We start from the raw sequence: 22103 nt of genomic DNA, 5'->3' as shown, positions 1-22103 counted from the left end.
TCCTGGTGTCGTTCCTCGTGGCCTGGCCTCGTGCACGGACCAGCCGGGTGCTCGAGGGTGGACTCATGAACGTCATCTTTGCAAGTTTAATCTGCAACCTTTGGCTTCCTCACTGAGAGCCCCGACCGCCAGACTCCGGCGGCGACAACTCAAACATTCAGGTGACGTCTGGCTGGAACTGGCTAGGAATTCATCTTGTAAAATAAGTCAGATTTAAGGGCGGATTCACAGCACACCGTTGAAGAGACGGGCGTGGACGGAGACTGACAGGGGACAGAGACAGAGCTACAGGTCCCGTCACACACGCGACGTAACTATGACGCTGCTGCCACGTTCGGCCAAGTTGTAACACCTGGGGGTAATTGTAACAACCAATATCACCAGTTGTAACAAGGGGGAACATAGGGACCGTTACGTTGTGTGTTTGCAGGGAGGGAGACTGTTTAACAATGGTTGAATATAGCGTTAACGGCTCTCGGTGTGCTGGTGTGGGGGGACGTGACAGGTGTGGGGGGACGTGACAGGTGTGGGGGGGGGCCGTGGCAGGTGTGTGGGGGCGTGGCAGGTGTGGGGTACCCCAGTGTTGTCCCCGGCCTTCTGCCCTCACCAGCTGCCTGAATCACCTAGCCCCAATTCTCTCACCTTTTGCCCTTAACCACCTGACCTACTCGTCTGACCCTCCCTGCCTAGCCCCCCCCCACCTAGCCCTACTCCTGTCCTCATTTCAACTCGCTTGTAATAACTGGCGGACGACGATAACGAACTTAACACTTTCCACGGGAGACATCTCCTGTCACGCAGGGTGCAGTCGCACCTCCACAGATCTCCAGTATCATCTGTTGATACTGGTAATGGCTTAAAAGGGCCACCACTTACGGGCTATTCATGCCCGTGCCACTTTTTGGGTGGCTTAATCTTCATCAATCGATAACGAACTTTACGGGTTATTCATGCCAGTGCCACCTCTTGGGTGGCTTAAGCTTCATCAATCAATCAATCGATAACGAACTCTTTCCTCGTCGCGACCTCGTTGCCTTCTGGTAATTAGTCACAACACGGGGATCGTTAGCGAGGAACGAGGCACACAACAGGTGGGCGTCACGCCCTCTCCCTCTCCCTCCCTCCCACAACCCGTAACGTTAATAGTCTGTTAATGGGGGCCCCTCATTGTGGCAACACTGGGTGGGGTTAGGGTGGTCACGGAGGAATTAGTTGATGATGGTGATTGAGGAGCAGGAGTTGGGGGCCCGAGTATAATGGGCAGGAGTTGGGGGCCCTAGTACAAGGAGCAGGAGTTTGGGGCCCGAGTATGATGTACTAGGGACCCCCAACTCCTGCCCAAGGACCAGGAGTTGGAAGCCCGAGTATAAGGGGGCAGGAGTTGGGGGGTCCGAGTATAAGGGGGCAGGATGAGGGGGAAGGGTTGTGTGTGTGAAGGAAACTGACGGGTGAGGATGACTGAGCAACATGGAGTCGTGTATAGGGTGACGGTTGGCGTCACAGGGCGACACTTTGCGTTACATACAAAACTGATATACTGATGATACATTTTCGTAAATACGAATGTAGCTTAAGTAGGCTTAGGTCAGAAAAATATTGGTCAGTACAGAACCCTTTAGAGATACAACTGATGCATCAAGAATTATGAAAGGAACAGTGTCCTGGCGGTAGCGCTCCGCGGGCCTGGCGTCCTGGCGGTAGCGCTCCGCGGGCCTGGCGTCATGGCGGTAGCGCTCCGCGGGCCTGGCGTCCTGGCGGTAGCGCTCCGCGGGGCCTGGCGTCCTGGCGGTAGCGCTCCGCGGGGCCTGGCGTCCTGGCGGTAGCGCTCCGCGGGGCCTGGCGTCCTGGCGGTAGCGCTCCGCGGGGCCTGGCGTCCTGGCGGTAGCGCTCCGCGGGGCCTGGCGTCCTGGCGGTAGCGCTCCGCGGGGCCTGGCGTCCTGGCGGTAGCGCTCCGCGGGGCCTGGCGTCCTGGCGGTAGCGCTCCGCGGGGCCTGGCGTCCTGGCGGTAGCGCTCCGCGGGGCCTGGCGTCCTGGCGGTAGCGCTCCGCGGGGCCTGGCGTCCTGGCGGTAGCGCTCCGCGGGGCCTGGCGTCCTGGCGGTAGCGCTCCGCGGGGCCTGGCGTCCTGGCGGTAGCGCTCCGCGGGGCCTGGCGTCCTGGCGGTAGCGCTCCGCGGGGCCTGGCGTCCTGGCGGTAGCGCTCCGCGGGGCCTGGCGTCCTGGCGGTAGCGCTCCGCGGGGCCTGGCGTCCTGGCGGTAGCGCTCCGCGGGGCCTGGCGTCCTGGCGGTAGCGCTCCGCGGGGCCTGGCGTCCTGGCGGTAGCGCTCCGCGGGGCCTGGCGTCCTGGCGGTAGCGCTCCGCGGGGCCTGGCGTCCTGGCGGTAGCGCTCCGCGGGGCCTGGCGTCCTGGCGGTAGCGCTCCGCGGGGCCTGGCGTCCTGGCGGTAGCGCTCCGCGGGGCCTGGCGTCCTGGCGGTAGCGCTCCGCGGGGCCTGGCGTCCTGGCGGTAGCGCTCCGCGGGGCCTGGCGTCCTGGCGGTAGCGCTCCGCGGGGCCTGGCGGTCCTGGCGGTAGCGCTCCGCGGGGCCTGGCGGTCCTGGCGGTAGCGCTCCGCGGGGCCTGGCGGTCCTGGCGGTAGCGCTCCGCGGGGCCTGGCGGTCCTGGCGGTAGCGCTCCGCGGGGCCTGGCGGTCCTGGCGGTAGCGCTCCGCGGGGCCTGGCGGTCCTGGCGGTAGCGCTCCGCGGGGCCTGGCGGTCCTGGCGGTAGCGCTCCGCGGGGCCTGGCGGTCCTGGCGGTAGCGCTCCGCGGGGCCTGGCGGTCCTGGCGGTAGCGCTCCGCGGGGCCTGGCGGTCCTGGCGGTAGCGCTCCGCGGGGCCTGGCGGTCCTGGCGGTAGCGCTCCGCGGGGCCTGGCGGTCCTGGCGGTAGCGCTCCGCGGGGCCTGGCGGTCCTGGCGGTAGCGCTCCGCGGGGCCTGGCGGTCCTGGCGGTAGCGCTCCGCGGGGCCTGGCGGTCCTGGCGGTAGCGCTCCGCGGGGCCTGGCGGTCCTGGCGGTAGCGCTCCGCGGGGCCTGGCGGTCCTGGCGGTAGCGCTCCGCGGGGCCTGGCGGTCCTGGCGGTAGCGCTCCGCGGGGCCTGGCGGTCCTGGCGGTAGCGCTCCGCGGGGCCTGGCGGTCCTGGCGGTAGCGCTCCGCGGGGCCTGGCGGTCCTGGCGGTAGCGCTCCGCGGGGCCTGGCGGTCCTGGCGGTAGCGCTCCGCGGGGCCTGGCGGTCCTGGCGGTAGCGCTCCGCGGGGCCTGGCGGTCCTGGCGGTAGCGCTCCGCGGGGCCTGGCGGTCCTGGCGGTAGCGCTCCGCGGGGCCTGGCGGTCCTGGCGGTAGCGCTCCGCGGGGCCTGGCGGTCCTGGCGGTAGCGCTCCGCGGGGCCTGGCGGTCCTGGCGGTAGCGCTCCGCGGGGCCTGGCGGTCCTGGCGGTAGCGCTCCGCGGGGCCTGGCGGTCCTGGCGGTAGCGCTCCGCGGGGCCTGGCGGTCCTGGCGGTAGCGCTCCGCGGGGCCTGGCGGTCCTGGCGGTAGCGCTCCGCGGGGCCTGGCGGTCCTGGCGGTAGCGCTCCGCGGGGCCTGGCGGTCCTGGCGGTACCGCTCCGCGGGGCCTGGCGGTCCTGGCGGTACCGCTCCGCGGGGCCTGGCGGTCCTGGCGGTACCGCTCCGCGGGGCCTGGCGGTCCTGGCGGTACCGCTCCGCGGGGCCTGGCGGTCCTGGCGGTACCGCTCCGCGGGGCCTGGCGGTCCTGGCGGTACCGCTCCGCGGGGCCTGGCGGTCCTGGCGGTACCGCTCCGCGGGGCCTGGCGGTCCTGGCGGTACCGCTCCGCGGGGCCTGGCGGTCCTGGCGGTACCGCTCCGCGGGGCCTGGCGGTCCTGGCGGTACCGCTCCGCGGGGCCTGGCGGTCCTGGCGGTACCGCTCCGCGGGGCCTGGCGGTCCTGGCGGTACCGCTCCGCGGGGCCTGGCGGTCCTGGCGGTACCGCTCCGCGGGGCCTGGCGGTCCTGGCGGTACCGCTCCGCGGGGCCTGGCGGTCCTGGCGGTACCGCTCCGCGGGGCCTGGCGGTCCTGGCGGTACCGCTCCGCGGGGCCTGGCGGTCCTGGCGGTACCGCTCCGCGGGGCCTGGCGGTCCTGGCGGTACCGCTCCGCGGGGCCTGGCGGTCCTGGCGGTACCGCTCCGCGGGGCCTGGCGGTCCTGGCGGTACCGCTCCGCGGGGCCTGGCGGTCCTGGCGGTACCGCTCCGCGGGGCCTGGCGGTCCTGGCGGTACCGCTCCGCGGGGCCTGGCGGTCCTGGCGGTACCGCTCCGCGGGGCCTGGCGGTCCTGGCGGTACCGCTCCGCGGGGCCTGGCGGTCCTGGCGGTACCGCTCCGCGGGGCCTGGCGGTCCTGGCGGTACCGCTCCGCGGGGCCTGGCGGTCCTGGCGGTACCGCTCCGCGGGGCCTGGCGGTCCTGGCGGTACCGCTCCGCGGGGCCTGGCGGTCCTGGCGGTACCGCTCCGCGGGGCCTGGCGGTCCTGGCGGTACCGCTCCGCGGGGCCTGGCGGTCCTGGCGGTACCGCTCCGCGGGGCCTGGCGTCCTGGCGGTACCGCTCCGCGGGGCCTGGCGTCCTGGCGGTACCGCTCCACGACCGATGTTTGATATAAGGTGCAGCAGGTGTGTTGTCCGACCCGACAACTGTGTTTGACGTCAGGTAGAGAAAAAAAAAACTTGTTCAACTTTTAACACAATGATTTTTTTTCTTTCAAAAAAGATTTTCAGTTTGCCTTGAACAACAGTTGGACCACGCGCACTTCTCCACATATGTTCATAACGTAATACCATTTTTAGATGGTATGATTCATTAAGCACGTATCACACCTCTTACGAAGGTTGTACATTTTACCTTAAATATGAGAGCTGTGTTTACATTTATTAAACAGTTCACGAGCTTGGAAACTTCACAACCTAATGGAATTATTGTTGTAAGCAGCGTCGCAGTGCTCCGGCGCTCAAGATCTATTTAATAACTGTAAACAAAGCACTCGTGATTGAGACAAGATGTACAGGTTTTGTAATTAGTAATTAATGATTCCTGGCGCTGGTTGATACATTTTCCTCGTACATTTGTCAAATAACGTAACAAAATGGCGTCAAGAAATGCAAATGTTGGACTGTGAACATTGTGTGTTATGATATAATTTGAGGCTTACAAGGGTGTGGGGTTGGGGCATACCGGGTGGGGGTGGGGCATGCCAGATGTGGGCGTGGGGCATGCCAGATGTGGGGCATGCCAGATGTGGGGCATACCAGGTATGGGGCGGAGCAGAGCATACCAGGTGTGGGGTGGGGCGGGGCGGGGCATACCAGGGGGTGGAGCACACCATGGGAGCCCTGAAGCATTAGAGGGGGGGAGGAGACCCCACAGCATTAGAGTGGGGCCCTTCAGCATCAGAAAGACGCCCTACAGCATTAGACACACTCCTGGAGGTGTGGGGTGATGCAGATTAGAACGAGAACGTCGTTCCCTTCATAGGCGAAGAAAACGAATCGCGAAACAACTTGAGTCGCACCCTATCTCAGGAACGGCGAAGAAGGTTAAGAAATAGAAACTGTTTCAACTAAAGCTACAAGAATCATACAAAACCCAGGAGAGGCAAAGAAAGCAAAAGGCCATTATTGAAATAGACAGAAATTAGAAATACTTATTCTCTAATGCAAAATAAAGATAAAAAACCACATCCAGTATCGGGGCCCCGGCGAAAGGGAGATGGAACTTTTACCAATGACAACAAAGAAATGAGCGAGATACTGAGGAAGCAGTACGACGCTTGTTTTCAACGAGCCACTAAACACATTAAAGATTGATAACCCAAATTAATTTGTCATGGATGTGATTCCAACATCACACCATGTATCAGACGTCACCCTATCTCAAATGGATTTTGAAGAAGCCATAAACAGTATGCTTATGCACTCTGCACCAGGCCCTGATTCTTGGAACTCCATATTCATCAAGAACTGTAAAAAAAAAAACCTATCGCAGGTCCTTCACATTCTTTGGAGACAAAGCCTAGATACTGGCATTATCCCTGACATACTAAAAACAGCAGAGATAGCACCACTCCATAAAGGAGGAAATAAGGCAGAGGCAAAAAATTACAGACCGATAGCACTAACATCGCACATCATAAAAAATCTTTGAGAGAGTGCTAAGAAGTAATATCACCAAATACATGGAATCCACAGTATCTCCATAACCCCGGACAACATGGTTTCAGAACAGGGCGCTCTTGCCTGTCACAGTTGCTAGACCACTATGATATGGCATTAGATGCTATGGAAGACAAACAAAACGAGTATGTAATTTACACAGATTTCGCAAAAGCCTTTGACAAATGTGACCATGGTGTTAATGCACATAAAATGCGTTCAAAAGAAATTACCGGAAAAATAGGCAGATGGATCTACAATTTCCTGACTAATAGAACCCAATGTGTAATAGTCAACAAAATAAAACATGGACCATCAACCGTAAAGGGTTCCCCAGGGTACTGTGCTTGCTCCAGTACTTTTTCTCATCCTCATATCGAACATAGACAAGGACACAATCTATAGTACTGTATCATCCTTTGCAGATGCCACTAGGATCTACATGAGAGTAGACAACATAGAGGACACGGCAAACCTCCAATCAGATGTAGATCAGGTCTTTCTATGGGCTATAGAAAATATTATGGTATATAACGAAGATAAGTTCCAGCTCATGCGCTACGGAAAAAAATGAAAATATAAAAACGGAAACCACGTACAAAACTCAGTCACATCATAACATAGAACGGAAAGGCAATGTAAAGGATCTGGGTGTACTCATGTCGGAAGACCTTACCTTTACAGAACACAATAAAGCAGCCATCACAACTGCAAGAAAAATGACAGGTTGGATAACAAGAACTTTTCACACTACAGAAGCTATACCGATGATGATACTTTTCAAGACGCTTGTGCTCTCTTGAGTGGAGTACTGCTGCACAATGACAGCCCCTTTCAAAACTGGAGAAATTGCTGACCTGGAGAGCGTGCAGAGATCCTTTGCTGCTAGAATCCACTCAGTAAAACATCTAAACAACTGGGACCGACTAAAGAGCCTAAATCTGGATTCTCTTGAGCGCAGGCGGGAGAGATACATAATAATTTACATGTGGAAAATAGTAGATGGGCTGGTCCCAGACCTGCACACAGAAATAACACCACATGAGACCAGAAGGCATGGCAGGATGTGCAGAATTTCCCCGTTGAAGAGCAGAGGTGCAACAGGTACTCTGAGAGAGAACTCTATCAACATCAGTCCCCCGAGACTGTTCAACACGCTTCCACTACACATAAGGGGCATAACTAGCCGACCCCTCAGTGTTGAAGAGAGAACTCGATAAGCACCTCCAAAGGATACCTGATCAACCAGGCTGTGAGCAGCCGCGTCCAACAGCCTGGTCAACCAGTCCAGCAACGAGGAGGCCTGGTCGACGACTGGGCCGCGGGGACGCTAAGCCCCCCGGAAACACTTCAAGATAACCTCAAGGTAAGGTGGAGGACTAGCAATAATCAGATTTCGCTCTCTTTGGGCATAGTTAGATAAGCACAATCAGGTAATCACACAGGAAATAAAGAAAAATCCAAAATATTTCTTCTCATATGCGAAATCAAAAGCAAAAACCACTGCCAGTATTGGACCTATTCGTACAAGTGAAGGTTCATACACGGAGGATGACAAAGAAATTAGTGAAATCCTAAAAAAGCAGTATGAGGACATGTTTAGCACTCCAATAAACAACATGAAGGTGGAAGATCCAGACATTTTCTTTATGCGGGATATTCAAACCCCGGTAAATATAACTGATATAAACACGAGCGCACTAAATTTTGAAAAAGAAATTGAAAACATGCCCATGCACTCGGCCCCAGGTCCAGACTCATGGAATTCAATATTTATAAAGAAATGCAAAGTGCCGGTAGCACAGGCACTCAGTATAGTGTGGAGGAAGAGCTTGGACACGGGGGAGATACCAGATGCACTTAAAGTAGCAGACATAGCCCCTCTACACAAGGGAGGGAGCAAAGCATTGGCAAAAAATTATAGACCAGTTGCACTAACATCGCACATCATAAAAGTATTTGAGAGAGTGATTAGGAGTCAGGTCACCAATTTCATGGAGACCAATGACCTTCATAACCCAGGCCAACATGGATTTCGAGCGGGAAGATCGTGCCTCTCACAGCTACTTGAGCACTACGACAAAGTCACTGAGGCATTAGAAGAGAAACAGAATGCTGATGTGATATACACGGACTTCGCAAAGGCCTTCGATAAATGTGACCATGGCGTGATAGCACACAAAATGAAGTCAATGGGAATAACCGGTAAAGTAGGACGCTGGATACTCAGTTTTCTGTCAAACAGGACTCAGCGAGTAACTGTCAACCATATAAAATCTAGTCCAAGTGCAGTGAAAAGCTCTGTACCTCAGGGTACAGTCCTTGCACCACTGCTTTTCCTTATTCTCATATCAGATATAGACAAAAATACAAGTCACAGCTTCGTATCATCCTTTGCAGATGACACAAAAATCAGTATGAAAATTACCTCGGCTGAGGACATTGAAAAACTTCAAGCTGATATTAATAAAGTTTTCGACTGGGCATCAGAAAATAACATGATGTTTAACAGTGATAAATTCCAGGTACTCAGGTACGGTAAAAATGAGGACCTTAAACATAATACAGAGTACAAAACACAATCAAATGTACCCATAGTAGGAAAACAGCATGTAAAGGATTTGGGAATAATAATGTCGGACGACCTAACGTTTAAGGAGCATAACCAAGCAAATATTGCGACAGCCAGAAAAATGATAGGATGGATTACGAGAACTTTCAAATCCAGGGATCCCATCACAATGGTTGTACTCTTCAAGGCACTTGTGTTGTCCCGTCTTGAGTACTGCTCAGTACTCACTTCCCCCTTCAAAGCAGGAGAGATTGCTGAAATAGAGGGAATACAGAGAACATATACGGCACGCATAGACGCAATAAAGCACCTAAATTATTGGGATCGTCTCAAAGCCCTCCAAATGTACTCACTAGAAAGAAGACGAGAGAGATATCAAATAATATACACCTGGAAGATACTGGAGGGCCAAGTACCAAATCTACACAGTAAAATAACAACGTACTGGAGTGAACGACATGGAAGAAAATGTAGAATAGAACCAATGAAGAGCAGAGGTGCCATAGGCACAATCAGAGAACACTGTATAAACATCAGAGGTCCGCGGTTGTTCAACGTCCTCCCAGCAAGCATAAGAAATATTGCCGGAACAACCATGGACATTTTCAAGAGGAAACTAGATTTATTCCTCCAAGGAGTGCCGGACCAACCGGGCTGTGGTGGGTATGTGGGCTTGCGGGCCGCTCCAAGCAACAGCCTGGTGGACCAAACTCTCACAAGTCGAGCCTGGCCTCGGGCCGGGCTTGGGGAGTAGAAGAACTCCCAGAACCCCATCAACCAGGTATCAACCAGGTATCAACCGGCATCCTGCTGTTTCAGAACGGGTTGACGGGTGGGAAGGGAAGGTGGGCGCCACCCACCGCAACACCGGCGGGAGGGGTACAGAAGCTCTTTAAGGTACAGGATTATTGGTATGGCCTCAGGTGGCAGCTGTCACGTCCCGCTAACCACTGCACCACTCGCCTCACCACCTCACCCACCCACCGAATCCAACCAAACACCCAACCTGATAACTGGTCAACCAACCCCAGCTATAACACATCAGCCAACCAAAACATTGTTAATGAACTGACTATCTAGCCTCCAGTTAGTGTCGACGAACTGTATATACAAATATTGGAAGAGGTGTGAAGAATGGGAAATTGTGATGGGAAAGAGTGGGAAGGGCTAGAAAGGATGGGATGGTAAAGGGAGAGGAGGGGAAAGGGGGATGATACATGATACAGACGTAATTTACAGCCAGTATTGATAATCATTGATCGACTGGGCTCCTGAAGCCCCACCTCTCTTCCCAAGGCCCTAACCACCTGCGGGTTAGTCATTACTGTGACCGGGGGGGGGGGGGGATAGGTCCTTCTATTCCACAAGTCTTTCCTTCAGGCTGGCTTGTCTTGTGATTTGATCTAGAAGGCTGTTGTTGCTCGAGGCGGCCCGGCAGGCCCACGTGTCCATTACAACTCGGCTGGTCCGACACTCCCTACACGAACTTATTTACTTGTTTCTTGAGAACGTCCGCTCTTGTTCCAGTATTTCTTACATATGATGGGATGGTATTACCGAGCAGTGGACCAGTGATGTTCATACAGTGTTCACTCACTGTGACTGTGTTCATCTCTACACTTCACTGGATCTCTTCGGCATTTCCTTCCTCATCTTTCCCTCGAATATCTTGTTATTTTACTGTGCAAATTTGAGACCTGACCTTCGAGTACCCTCCATCTATATATTATGTGGTACTTCTAACGTCTAGAGAAGACGTTTTGAGACTTTGTGACGGTCCCGAGATCTGACGTACTTTATCGTGTGTATGCGTGCCGTGTATGTATGCGTGCAGTGTATATTCTCTAACGTATTTCTGTTTCATACATCTCTCCTTCCTTGATAGGGGACGTGAGTACCGAACAATACTCAAGCCACGAAAACAAAAGTGGTTTGAATAGTAAGAGCATTGTGGTGGATTTTAAAGTATTCATAATTCACCCGATTGATTTTGATGAAGATAATAGCCCGTAAATAATTCACCTGTATCCTATTTCTGGCTGGCGATATTATTGATTTATTTTGTTCATAAAACATTATTCCCAAATCCTTTACATTTTGTTTTCCTTCTATGAGATCTGATTGTACCCTGTTATTTATGTTCTTACTTTTTATCATACCCAAGTATCTGGAATTTATCACTGTTGAAAATCATGTTTTATGTTACTAGGTTGAATACTTTATATTAGGTTGTAAGTTTTTGGTATCTTTTGCAGTTAATTTTCGCGCTGATTTTTGTATCGTCTGCAAAGAATGATACTAAGCTGTGCCTTGTATTTTTGTGTGTGTATCTGATACGAGACTAAGAAACAGCAGTGGTGGCAAGTACCGTGCCTTGAGGTGCAGAGTTTTTCACTGTGCTTGGACTTGATTATGTGTGATACTGTTAATTTTTGCATTCCGTTTGACAGGAGTTTAAGTATCCATCTCCGTTACGTGTTGTTCCTGTGGACCCTATTTTATGGGTTATCACCCCATTGTTACATTTATTAAATAACATTGCATACTATATTTGAACATTTTTTTATAATGATTCCGTTTTTTGTCATTGTGGTTGAGTAATTGAGAAAGGCATGATCTTTCCGCTCTAAATCATATTGCCCTGGGTTGTGAACTTCCTCGTTCTCAATAAAACTGTAGATTTGCCTCTTAATCTCTCTCTCTCAAAAACTTTAATTATGTGACGTTAATGCAACCGATCTATAACTCTCGGTTAACGCTTTGCTTCCGGCCTGGTGGATTGGAGCTGCTGTGTCTGGTGATGTAAATGCCTCTGGCATCTCTGCCACACCCAAGGGTTTCCTACTACATATTACACTGAGTGCTCGTGGTACGCGGTCTTTGCATATCTATATAAATATGGATTTCCATGAGTCAGGGTCCAGGGGTGACTACATGAGTATGTTGTCAATTTATCTTTCAGAGTCTGTTGTACTCGTGTTAATGTCAGTTATTTTGTTAGTTTAGGGTATCGTTCGTAAAGAATCTATCCGGATCTTCAACGTTCATGTTGTTTATTGGTGGGTTTATACAGACTGGCCTGGCGGCCATATTAAATTGTTCATCAATGTTCAAATATCTTTCTCCTCGTAACCGTAAACCAGATTAGCACGAGAGATCTTAACCTACGATCCATCCAGCTCAAATTAATTATCCCCCAAGAGAGATCTGCACCAAGTTGGAATTTGTGCCAAGTTGGGATACGCAAAAAGTTGAAATTTACGACAAGTATAAAACATGGAACCGGCTAAATGGCAGTTCCTGTAGTATTATTGTTAATGAGGCAACAATTGACTCAGAGGGCAACCCGCCGACAGCGACATTGAACAAAACACAGCAAATGTACTGTATGCTTCCATTAAGAAACATGGTTGCTGGACTGGTCAACCAGGCTGTTGGACGCGGCTACTCGCAGCCTGGCGTATGAGTCACAGGCTGGTTGATATTCTTTGGAGGTGTTTGTCGAGTTCTCTCTCAAACACTGTGAGAGGCCGGCCAGTTATGTTCCTATAGTGTGGTGGGAGTGTGTTTACGAGTCTTGGGCCCTTGATGTTGATAGTTCTCTCTCATCGTACCTGTTGCACCTCTGCTCTTCAACGGGGGTATTTTGCACATCCTGCCATGCCTTCTGGTCTCGTGTGATGGTAATCTCCGTGTTCAGATTTGGGAACCAGTACTTCTAATATCTTCCACTTGTAGATTAATATGTATATCTCTCTCCTGCCCTCTAAAGAAAACAGATTAAGCACTTTTAATCGGTCCCAATAAAGGACCCAATAAAGGATTCTGACGGTAAAAGATCTTTGAATGCTCTCAAGGTCCGCAACTTCTCCGGCTCTGAATGGAGCTGTTAGTGCGCAACAATATTCCACCCTAGAGAGCACTAGTGTCTTAAAGTATCATCATTGGTATGGCAACCCGCGTTTGAAAGGTTCTTGTTATCCAACCTGTCATTTTTCTTGCAGTCGTGATAGTTACTTTGTATTCTTTAAAAGTAAGGTCTTCCGACATGATTACGCCTTGGATTGGAGTATTACTCCCGATTAGAGGTTTGCCGTGTCCTCTATATTGTCTACTCGCATGAAAATCCTAGTGTCATCTGCAAATGATGATACAGTGCTGTAGTTTGTATCCTTGTCTATGTCTGATATTAGGATCAGAAAAAGTACCGGAGCAAGTACGGTACCTTGGGGGACTGAGCTTTTCACAGTAGATGATCCGAATTTTACCGTGTTAACTATTTTTTTTTATCTAACTTTTAGCACAATTCAACATTTTCCAGGTTACAATAATACCAGAATTAAGCAATACCAGGACAATGCCGGGACACCACAATGCCGGGACACCACAATGCCGGGACACCACAATGCCGGGACATTAGTGCCAGTCTCAAATCAACCGTGCATTCCTTGTAACATCAGATTCTAGTTTTGTCAACTATACTTCCTGTTTGCTAACAAAAAAATCCGTTATTTAACATTAGTCAGCGGTGCTGTATCGTTGCCATGTACATTGTTTAGGTAAGAGGAGGGAGAGAGAGAGAGAGAGATATGTAGGTGTGTTTATGCGTGTTCAGACAATATGATTTACTCCAGTGCGTTTTATACAAGTGCTTAATTATGTTCGAGATGAAAGTTGGAGCAAGTGACCCTTCAACTTTGGGTGTCTTGGTTTTATAACTGATTAGCGTGGGGGGGGGGGGTTCTTGGGGCTGACTTGGCCCATTTAGCGAGCCTTGTGTAACTGTGTGTAGCGGGCGGCCTCTTGTTCTTCCGCTGTTTTCACTACTATATTCAGGTTTGACTCCATCCACTTTTTATTGTTAATGTCACAAATTTCACTGTTCTGAATGATCTGCATCAATGGCCAGGCATCTTGTTTGGAAAAGGTAATTATCTGGAGAGTTGTTGTTATAGATTCAGCTACTCGGAACAAGTGCCAAGTAGCGCGGGTTATGGTGAGCCCGTAACTTGCCCCGCTCCTGTGCCAGGTAAGTAGAACGGGCTATGGTGAGCCCGTAGTGGACTTACCTGGCACAGGAGCGGTGCTATCTACATATCTGGAGAGGGTGTCGGGCTCGTATATGCAGCTCTTTAAAGGGATATGAGGACAAGGATCTGGGATATGACGGAGGGTAGGAATGGTGTCCCAACCACTTGGAATGTCGGGGATCGAACCCTGACCTGTAAGAAGCGAGAGGCAGTCACTGTACCGACCAATCAAAGTGGTCGAGTTCTTGAGTACATTAAACTGATGTGACCGTTCAAATGCTTTATTATATTGGCATTTTCTTCAAATTGAACAATACTTTCTTTATTTGCCAATTATAACTGTCCTACCCATGAGGCAACCCAACCACTTGAGCTGGACGGTAGAGCGTCCAGCCCGACCGTCCACAAGTGGTTGGGCACCATTCCTTCCCCCTGTCCCCATCCCAAATCCTTATCCTGATCCCTTCCCAGTGTTATATAGTTGTAATGGCTTGGGGCTTTCCCCTTCCCATAAGGCAACAGTAAGTCTTCATCGTAGTAATAATAATGACAACTTTATTCCATAAACTTACGAACGATCTTTATTTTAGTACGTAATAACGGGGTAGGTATGTCTTTAACTCTGTACATAATAATGGGATCTTTACCACAATTATTATAATATGTTAATCAATGTATTAACGAGATATATATATCTTCACCTCTGTACGTATGAGCGAGGTATCCATATCTTCACCTCTGTACGTAAGAGCGAGGTATCCATATCTTGACCTCTGTACGTAAGAGCGAGGTATCCATATCTTCACCTCTGTACATAAGAGCGAGGTATCCATATCTTCACCTCTGTACATAAGAGCGAGGTATCCATATCTTCACCTCTGTACATAAGAGCGAGGTATCCATATCTTCACCTCTGTACGTATGAGCGAGATATCATAAGATAATGTAACGTTAATAAACAATGATAAAATAATCACTTGACTGTCATTTTTAACCTATACGACGGCTTCCAGATGTGAGCAACCTGTCCTCACACTTGATTCCGCACAATATTGACGCTTTATCGGACTATTGAGTGTCAGCCGGTAGGTAGGTTACCTACCTAGGTTAGGTTAGACGGCCTAGGTTCCCTGCCTAGGCTATCTTTCCCTTCATGCGACAGTTGCCTAACTCCCGGGTACATATTTACTGTTTTAGTATACAGCGATATCATGTGAAGGGAAACGAACCCAAACGCTTCGCCCTTTCGGGTAGTGGACCCTGATTCATTGGGTTGTGAGCTGACTGCGGTGATCCATTGCTTTCAGATGACCAGGTCGAGTTAAAACCCGCTCCGTCCATTGGTATGGCAGGGAGACTTGTTGAAGATATAGCTGGTTTGTATTCCACCGAGGGTAACCTCTGGTATTGGGCACCAAGATGATTCCAGCCCCTGCCAGCTTCAATCTCTCTTCCTCTCTTCCCCTCCCTCCTCCCTTTTGGTTCTACTACTACTACTACATGTTTACTATTCTAGGAAATCTATTAGATCAAAGTTGCATACTCAAGAGTTCAAGAGTCTGAATGTAGCTGCTGGGCTCTGGCTCTGATGCCCAGTACACAGTGACAGAGACGTATCTGCGTCTGATTGGATGTGTGTGTGTGTGTGTACTCACATAGTTGTACTCACCTAGTTTTGTTTGCGGGGGTTGAGCTCTGGCTCTTTGGTCCCGCCTCTCAACCGTCAATCAACAGGTATACAGATTCCTGAGCCTATTGGGCTCTATCATATCTACACTTGAAACTGTGTATGGAGTCATCCTCCACCACATCACTTCCTAATGCATTCCATTTGTCAACCACTCTGACACTAAAAAAGTTCTTTCTAATATCTCTGTGGCTCATTTGGGCGCTCAGTTTCCACCTGTGTCCCCTTGTGCGTGCCCCCCTTGTGTTAAATAGCCTGTCTTTATCTACCCTATCAATTCCCTTCAGAATCTTGAATGTGGTGATCATGTCCCCCCTAACTCTTCTGTGTGTGTGTGTGTGTGTGTGTGTGTGTGTGTGTGTGTGTGTGTGTGTGTGTGTGTGTGAGTGAGAGCCATTGTCTGTTGCCACCAATAGTTGTTGACGGCTGGTGGTGCTGATGGCTGCCCTTATCTCTCCTTCACACCGGATGTGAGTCATCACACAGCGCTTATATTACAATATATAATGAAATAAAAGATTTTTGTACTTGTTTGTGGCTGGAGGATCGAACTATGAGCTTTAGGACCACACCTTTCTAATCATCGGACAAAGAGTACTGGGGAAACGGGACACCACGAGCGTTGCTCTCATCCTCTAACTACACTTAGGTAATTTTACGCACACTCGCACGCTCGCTCGCACGCACGATGTAACAGTTGTTGAGGTGACTTGAGTAGAGACTTAGGATGGTGCCTGACTTTCGAGACATTCACAGGGAGGTGAGGTGACACAAACCTCACCTCGAGTACTTTCAAGTGTTGGAAGACTGTCCCTTGTTACCAGATTCAAATCCGTCCATTCAAGGGAATTTGGGGATAGATTGGAATAAAAGCTCGTTACGAGAGGGAGAGGGAGACCATCTGGTCACCACTTGGTCCGGGAGACATCTCCCGTCACGCAGGGTGCAGTAACGCCTCCACAGATCTCCAGTATCAGCTCTTGATACTGGTAATGGCTCAAAAGGGCCACCACTTACGGGCTATTCATGCCCGTGCCACCTCTTGGGTGACTTAATCTTTATCAATCATCAATCAGTTGAGGGAGAGGAGAGTTGTGTGTTGTATCTCAGTCCTGATAGAAGTCTGGGGGTGTAGTGCTGGGCATCACAGGGGGAGGGAGAGTGACGACGTGATCATGACGGGGGAGACATCTCCCGTCACGCAGGGTACAGTCGCACCTCCACAGATCTTCAGTATCATCTGTTGATACTGGTAATGGCTCAAAAGGACCTCCACTTACGGGCTATTCATGCCCGTGCCACCTTTTGGGTGGCTTATTCATCAATCAATCGACCTGATGTCTACAGCTTCATCACTGCTGTGTCTGGAGTGAGTACTGGTCCCTTATGGTCTAACATCACAAGTGTTGATCATTATATTGCCATGATAGGGAAGATAGATTAGGATTTTTATATTGAACGTAAACAAATATATATTACTGAACTGTCCTTCTCGTGTATCCATTCGTACCTGTTAATAATTCATAGAGAGTTGCCAGTGCATAGTGGACGTTGGCAGTGTTCTCGGCCCCCCCCCTCCTATCCCTGTGATATCTTGTTGTTATAGGTTCAGCTACTCGGAACAAGTTCCAAGGAGTACGGGCTATGGTGAGCCCGTAACCTGGCACAGGAGCGGGGCAAGTAGCACGGGCTATGGTGAGCCCGTAACCTGGCACAGGAGCGGGGCAAGTAGCACGGGCTATGGTGAGCCCGTAGTGGACTTGCTGGCACAGGAGCGGGGCAAGTAGCACGGGCTATGGTGAGCCCGTAGTGGACTTACTGGCACAGGAGCGGGGCAAGTAGCACGGGCTATGGTGAGCCCGTAGTCGACTTACCTGGCACAGGAGCGGTGCTGTGAAGGGGTGCCTGAGATATCCTTAACTCGCTCCTTTTACTCTCCCATGACCGGTACCCTTCGCCGTCGGTCACTGTAAAGTACATGTGTTCACCATGTTGTTGTTTTTAGATTCAGCTTTTCAGAACAAAATGTTGCAGGTAGGACGGGTTAATGTTCAGCGGTGGTGGCAGCATTAAGTAATTTTACGTAACTTTAAGTCGTAATTAGTAACTACTCGCTTGGCGGTAGTATCGATGGTGAGACACAGGACATGGGTTATAGTTACGTTATAACATGTGCACGTACGTACGTATAGGGGGTCGGGCAGCTGAGTGGGCAGCGTTTCGGGTTCGTAGTCCTGAAGTTCCGGGTTCGATTCCCGGTGGAGGCGGAAACAAATGGGCAGTTTCTTTCACCCTGATGCACCTGTTCAAATGGGTACCTCCGAGTTAGACAGCTGCTACGGGCTGCTTCCTGCGCGCGCGCGTGTACTAACCTATTTGTGCTTGCAGAGGTTGAGCTTTGGCTCTTTGGTCCCTCCTCTCAACTGTCAATCAACTGTTTACTAACTACTTCCCCCCCCCCATACCACACACACACCCCCCCCAGGAAGCAGCCCGTGACAGCTGACTAACTCCCAGGTACCTATTTACTGCTAGATAACAGGGGCATTCAGGGGTAAAAGAAACTTTACCCATTTGTTTCTGCCAGGTGCGGGAATCGAACCCGCGCCACAGAATTAAGAGTCCTGCACGCTATCCACCCGGCTACCTGGCTCGCGTGTGTGTGTACTCACCTAATTGTACTCACCTAATTGTGCTTGCGGGGGTTGAGCTCTGGCTCTTTGGTCCCGCCTCTCAACCGTCAATCAACTGGTGTACAGATTCCTGAGCCTATTGGGCTCTATCATATCTACATTTGAAACTGTGAATGGAGTCAGCCTCCACCACATCACTTCCTAATGCATTCCATTTGCTAACTACTCTGACACTGAAAAAGTTCTTTCTAACGTCTCTGTGGCTCATTTGGGTACTCAGCTTCCACCTGTGTCCCCTTGTTCGCGTCCCACCAGTGTTGAAAAGTTCGTCCTTGTTTACCCGGTCGATTCCCCTGAGGATTTTGTAGGTTGTGATCATGTCCCCCCTTACTCTTCTGTCTTCCAGTGTCGTGAGGTGCATTTCCCGCAGCCTTTCCTCATAACTCATGCCTCTTAGTTCTGGGACTAGTCTAGTAGCATACCTTTGGACTTTTTCCAGCTTCGTCTTGTGCTTGACAAGGTACGGGCTCCATGCTGGGGCCGCATACTCCAGGATTGGTCTTACATATGTGGTGTACAAGATTCTGAATGATTCCTTACACAGGTTCCTGAACGCCGTTCTGATGTTAGCCAGCCTCGCATATGCCGCAGACGTTATTCTCTTTATGTGGGCTTCAGGAGACAGGTTTGGTGTGATATCAACTCCTAGATCTTTCTCTCTGTCTGTTTCATTAAGTACTTCATCTCCTATTCTGTATCCTGTGCCTGGCCTCCTGTTTCCACTGCCTAGTTTCATTACTTTGCATTTACTCGGGTTGAACTTCAACAGCCATTTGTTGGACCATTCACTCAGTCTATCCAGGTCATCTTGTAGCCTCCTACTATCATCCTCTGTTTCAATCCTCCTCATAATTTTTGCATCGTCGGCAAACATTGAGAGGAACGAATCTATACCCTCTGGGAGATCATTTACATATACCAGAAACAGTATAGGTCCAAGGACTGACCCCTGCGGGACTCCACTTGTGACGTCTCGCCAATCAGAGACCTCACCCCTCACACAGACTCGTTGTCTCCTGTTGCTTAGGTATTCCTCTATCCACCGGAGTACCTTCCCTCTCACTCCAGCCTGCATCTCCAACTTTCGCACTAGCCTCTTGTGTGGCACTGTATCAAAGGCTTTCTGACAATCCAAAAATATGCAGTCTGCCCACCCTTCTCTTTCTTGCCTTATTTTTGTTGCCTGGTCGTAGAATTCAAGTAACCCTGTGAGGCAGGACCTGCCATCCCTGAACCCATGTTGATGCTGTGTTACAAAGTTCCTTCGCTCCAGATGCTCCACTAGTTTTTTTCGCACAATCTTCTCCATCAGCTTGCATGGTATGCAGGTTAGGGACACTGGCCTGTAGTTCAGTGCCTCCTGTCTATCCCCTTTCTTGTATATCGGGACTACGTTAGCTGCTTTCCAAGGCCGTGTGTGTGTGTGTGTGTGTGTGTGTGTGTGTGTGTGTGTGTATGTATGCGCGCGCGCGAACCCGTCCTTCTAAGGTTTCCTAACGTCAAGAAACGGTCAATTTATAGTGCCCTTATCCTAACCTACCGTAGGACCCAAAATACAAAAGTTCGTCACTTTAGCGACCAGCTTTCATTTGCTAGTACAATCTTTGGCCCTAGGTAACGCATACGAGCGAAAAACGACGTTCTTTGCAGGAGGCCGGGTTGCAGGAGGCCGGGTTGCAGGAGGCCGGGTTGCAGGAGGCCGGGTTGCAGGAGGCCGGGTTGCAGGAGGCCGGGTTGCAGGAGGCCGGGTTGCAGGAGGCCGGGTTGCAGGAGGCCGGGTTGCAGGAGGCCGGGTTGCAGGAGGCCGGGCTGCAGGAGGCCGGGCTGCAGGCGGCCGGGTTGGTGTGTGTGAGCCTTTAGGGTCTGGCGATCGCTCGATGTTTATAATGTATTTATTAGAATTATCGATGACTCCTTCCCACTACGGTTCCTCGTGACTGGATCACTAAGTCAGAGAGAGAGAGTGAGAATGTGGCTGGCTGGCTGGCTGAGCTGAGCTGAGCTGAGCTGAGCTGAGCTGAGCTGAGCTGAGCTGAGCTGAGCTGAGCTGAGCTGAGCTGAGCTGAGCTTCAGCTCACGGTTTCAGCCTTTCAGTCACCGGTCAATTATTGCAATGAGTCATACCTACTTTTAATACTATGTACCTTTTTTACCTTAGTCTCGACTCACTACCAGTTTTAGCTCATTTCACTTACTAACTTCTCATACACTGATCAAGTGCTCCCTAACATCTGTGATTCATCAACATTTTCTAATTTCAACTCGTGCCCTCGAGCCCTTCCTTTGTCTATCTTTTGTCCAAAAAACATTTCGGTGTTTGTCTTATTTTGTCAATGGCCTTAAAGATTTTATATGTGGCGATCATGTCCTATCTTGCCCCTGGGGGATATGCCTGGACACATTTTTGTTTCCTTTCTCACGCGAATATGATGTTTTCCCATCATCTTGAACTGTCCTCTCGCCTCTGTCATAGTTTTATCACTTAGGAATTTCTTGAATTCAAGTCAACCTACCTATCTTGTGTAGCTTCTAGGGATCAACAGGTCCGCGACCCGGTCTCCGACCAGGCCTCCTTGTTGGTCGTCTGGTCAATCAGGCTGTTGGCCTGATTGACCTGTTAAATAGGGCCATATCTCAGATCATCTCTCTAGTTTCTGTAAGGTTCTCCTCTGCTGGCTTTTGTATCATCGTCAAACATTGATATGGTTGATTTTACTTCCTCTTATGTGGCTTTGACATATATAATAGTAGGCCTACGGTTCGGTGTGGTGCTCGGGTTGTTGCTTCGCTCCATTCTCATCTCTTCACTGCCACTCCGGGTCCTGTTGAATATATGTTAACTCTGTTCAAGACTTTCCCCGGTTTTTGCTCGAATTTGGATGGAGACTCCCTGTGGAACAGTGCCGAAAACTTTCTGGAAATCCATGACCCTACAGTTATCCCATCCTTCTCCTTTTTTTTTTTTTTTTGCTTGTGCGTGCGTGTGCGCGCGCGCTCACCTGGTTGTATTCAGCTGTGTGTGATGAGCGCACCTTTTTTTTTTGGTACTAAAGAGGATGGAGATGCAGAGATGAAGGGATGTTTAGAAATGAGGAAATACAGGGAAAGTTATGAAAGCAGGCGGGCTGTCCGCCTTGCTGACACGATGTATGGGTGTTGGCAGCTAAGCTAAGCTTGCTCTCTCATGTCAGGAGCTATTAGTGTGTGAGAGATTGATTGATTGATGAAGATTAAGCCACCCAAAAGGTGGCACGGGCATGAATAGCCCGTAAGTGGTGGCCCTTTTGAGCCATTACCAGTATCAAGAGCTGATACTGGAGATCTGTGGCGGTGCGACTGCACCCTGCGTGACAGGAGATGTCTCCCGTCTGTGTGAGAGGTTCTTCACATGTATTTCAGCATATATGGACGTGTATAGATGAATACTATGTAGCATTCATACACACACTCCGATGCTTCCACACATGTTGTTCTGTTTAAGGCTATTTATTTTATTATTATTTATTGATTTTATATATGCACGATTTTTTTAATTCAATTATTGGGGGAGGGATTTCTGGTCAGCATTTTATCTGGGAATTATGTACTGTGGGGCTGGGTTTTTATCTAGTAGATCGTGGCTCTTGGGCCACCAGCTGTGGGAGCGGGGCGTCTCATCTTGGGCCACCAGCTGTGAGAGCGGGGCGTCTCATCTTGGGCCACCAGCTGTGGGAGCGGGGCGTCTCATCTTGGGCCACCAGCTGTGGGAGCGGGGCGTCTCATCTTGGGCCACCAGCTGTGGGAGCGGGGCGTCTCATCTTGGGCCACCAGCTGTGGGAGCGGGGCGTCTCATCTTGGGCCACCAGCTGTCGGAGCGGGGCGTCTCATCTTGGGCCACCAGCTGTGGGAGCGGGGCCTCTCATC

The 22103-nt window shown here is 51.0% G+C and overlaps 2 protein-coding genes across 7 annotated transcripts in view; one reads left to right on the top strand and one right to left on the bottom strand.

The window, feature by feature from the left end:
• LOC123754903 (uncharacterized) overlaps positions 1-22103 on the top strand; it is a 265794-nt gene that overhangs the window by 130609 nt on the left and 113082 nt on the right. The window lies entirely within an intron of this gene.
• LOC138369321 (collagen alpha-1(I) chain-like) lies at positions 1581-17487 on the bottom strand. The gene is made up of 3 exons (XM_069332548.1): positions 17382-17487; positions 13860-14012; positions 1581-4636 (listed from the first exon to the last, which is right to left on the bottom strand). The coding sequence occupies exons 1-3, from the start codon at positions 17485-17487 to the stop codon at positions 1581-1583; spliced, it is 3315 nt and encodes a 1104-aa protein (XP_069188649.1).

This window comes from Procambarus clarkii, chromosome 28, assembly GCF_040958095.1.
Source record: "Procambarus clarkii isolate CNS0578487 chromosome 28, FALCON_Pclarkii_2.0, whole genome shotgun sequence".
NCBI lineage: Eukaryota > Metazoa > Arthropoda > Malacostraca > Decapoda > Cambaridae > Procambarus > Procambarus clarkii.
The sequence above is the reverse complement of the archived record's forward strand: the minus strand, read 5'-3'. Positions and strand labels throughout refer to the sequence as shown.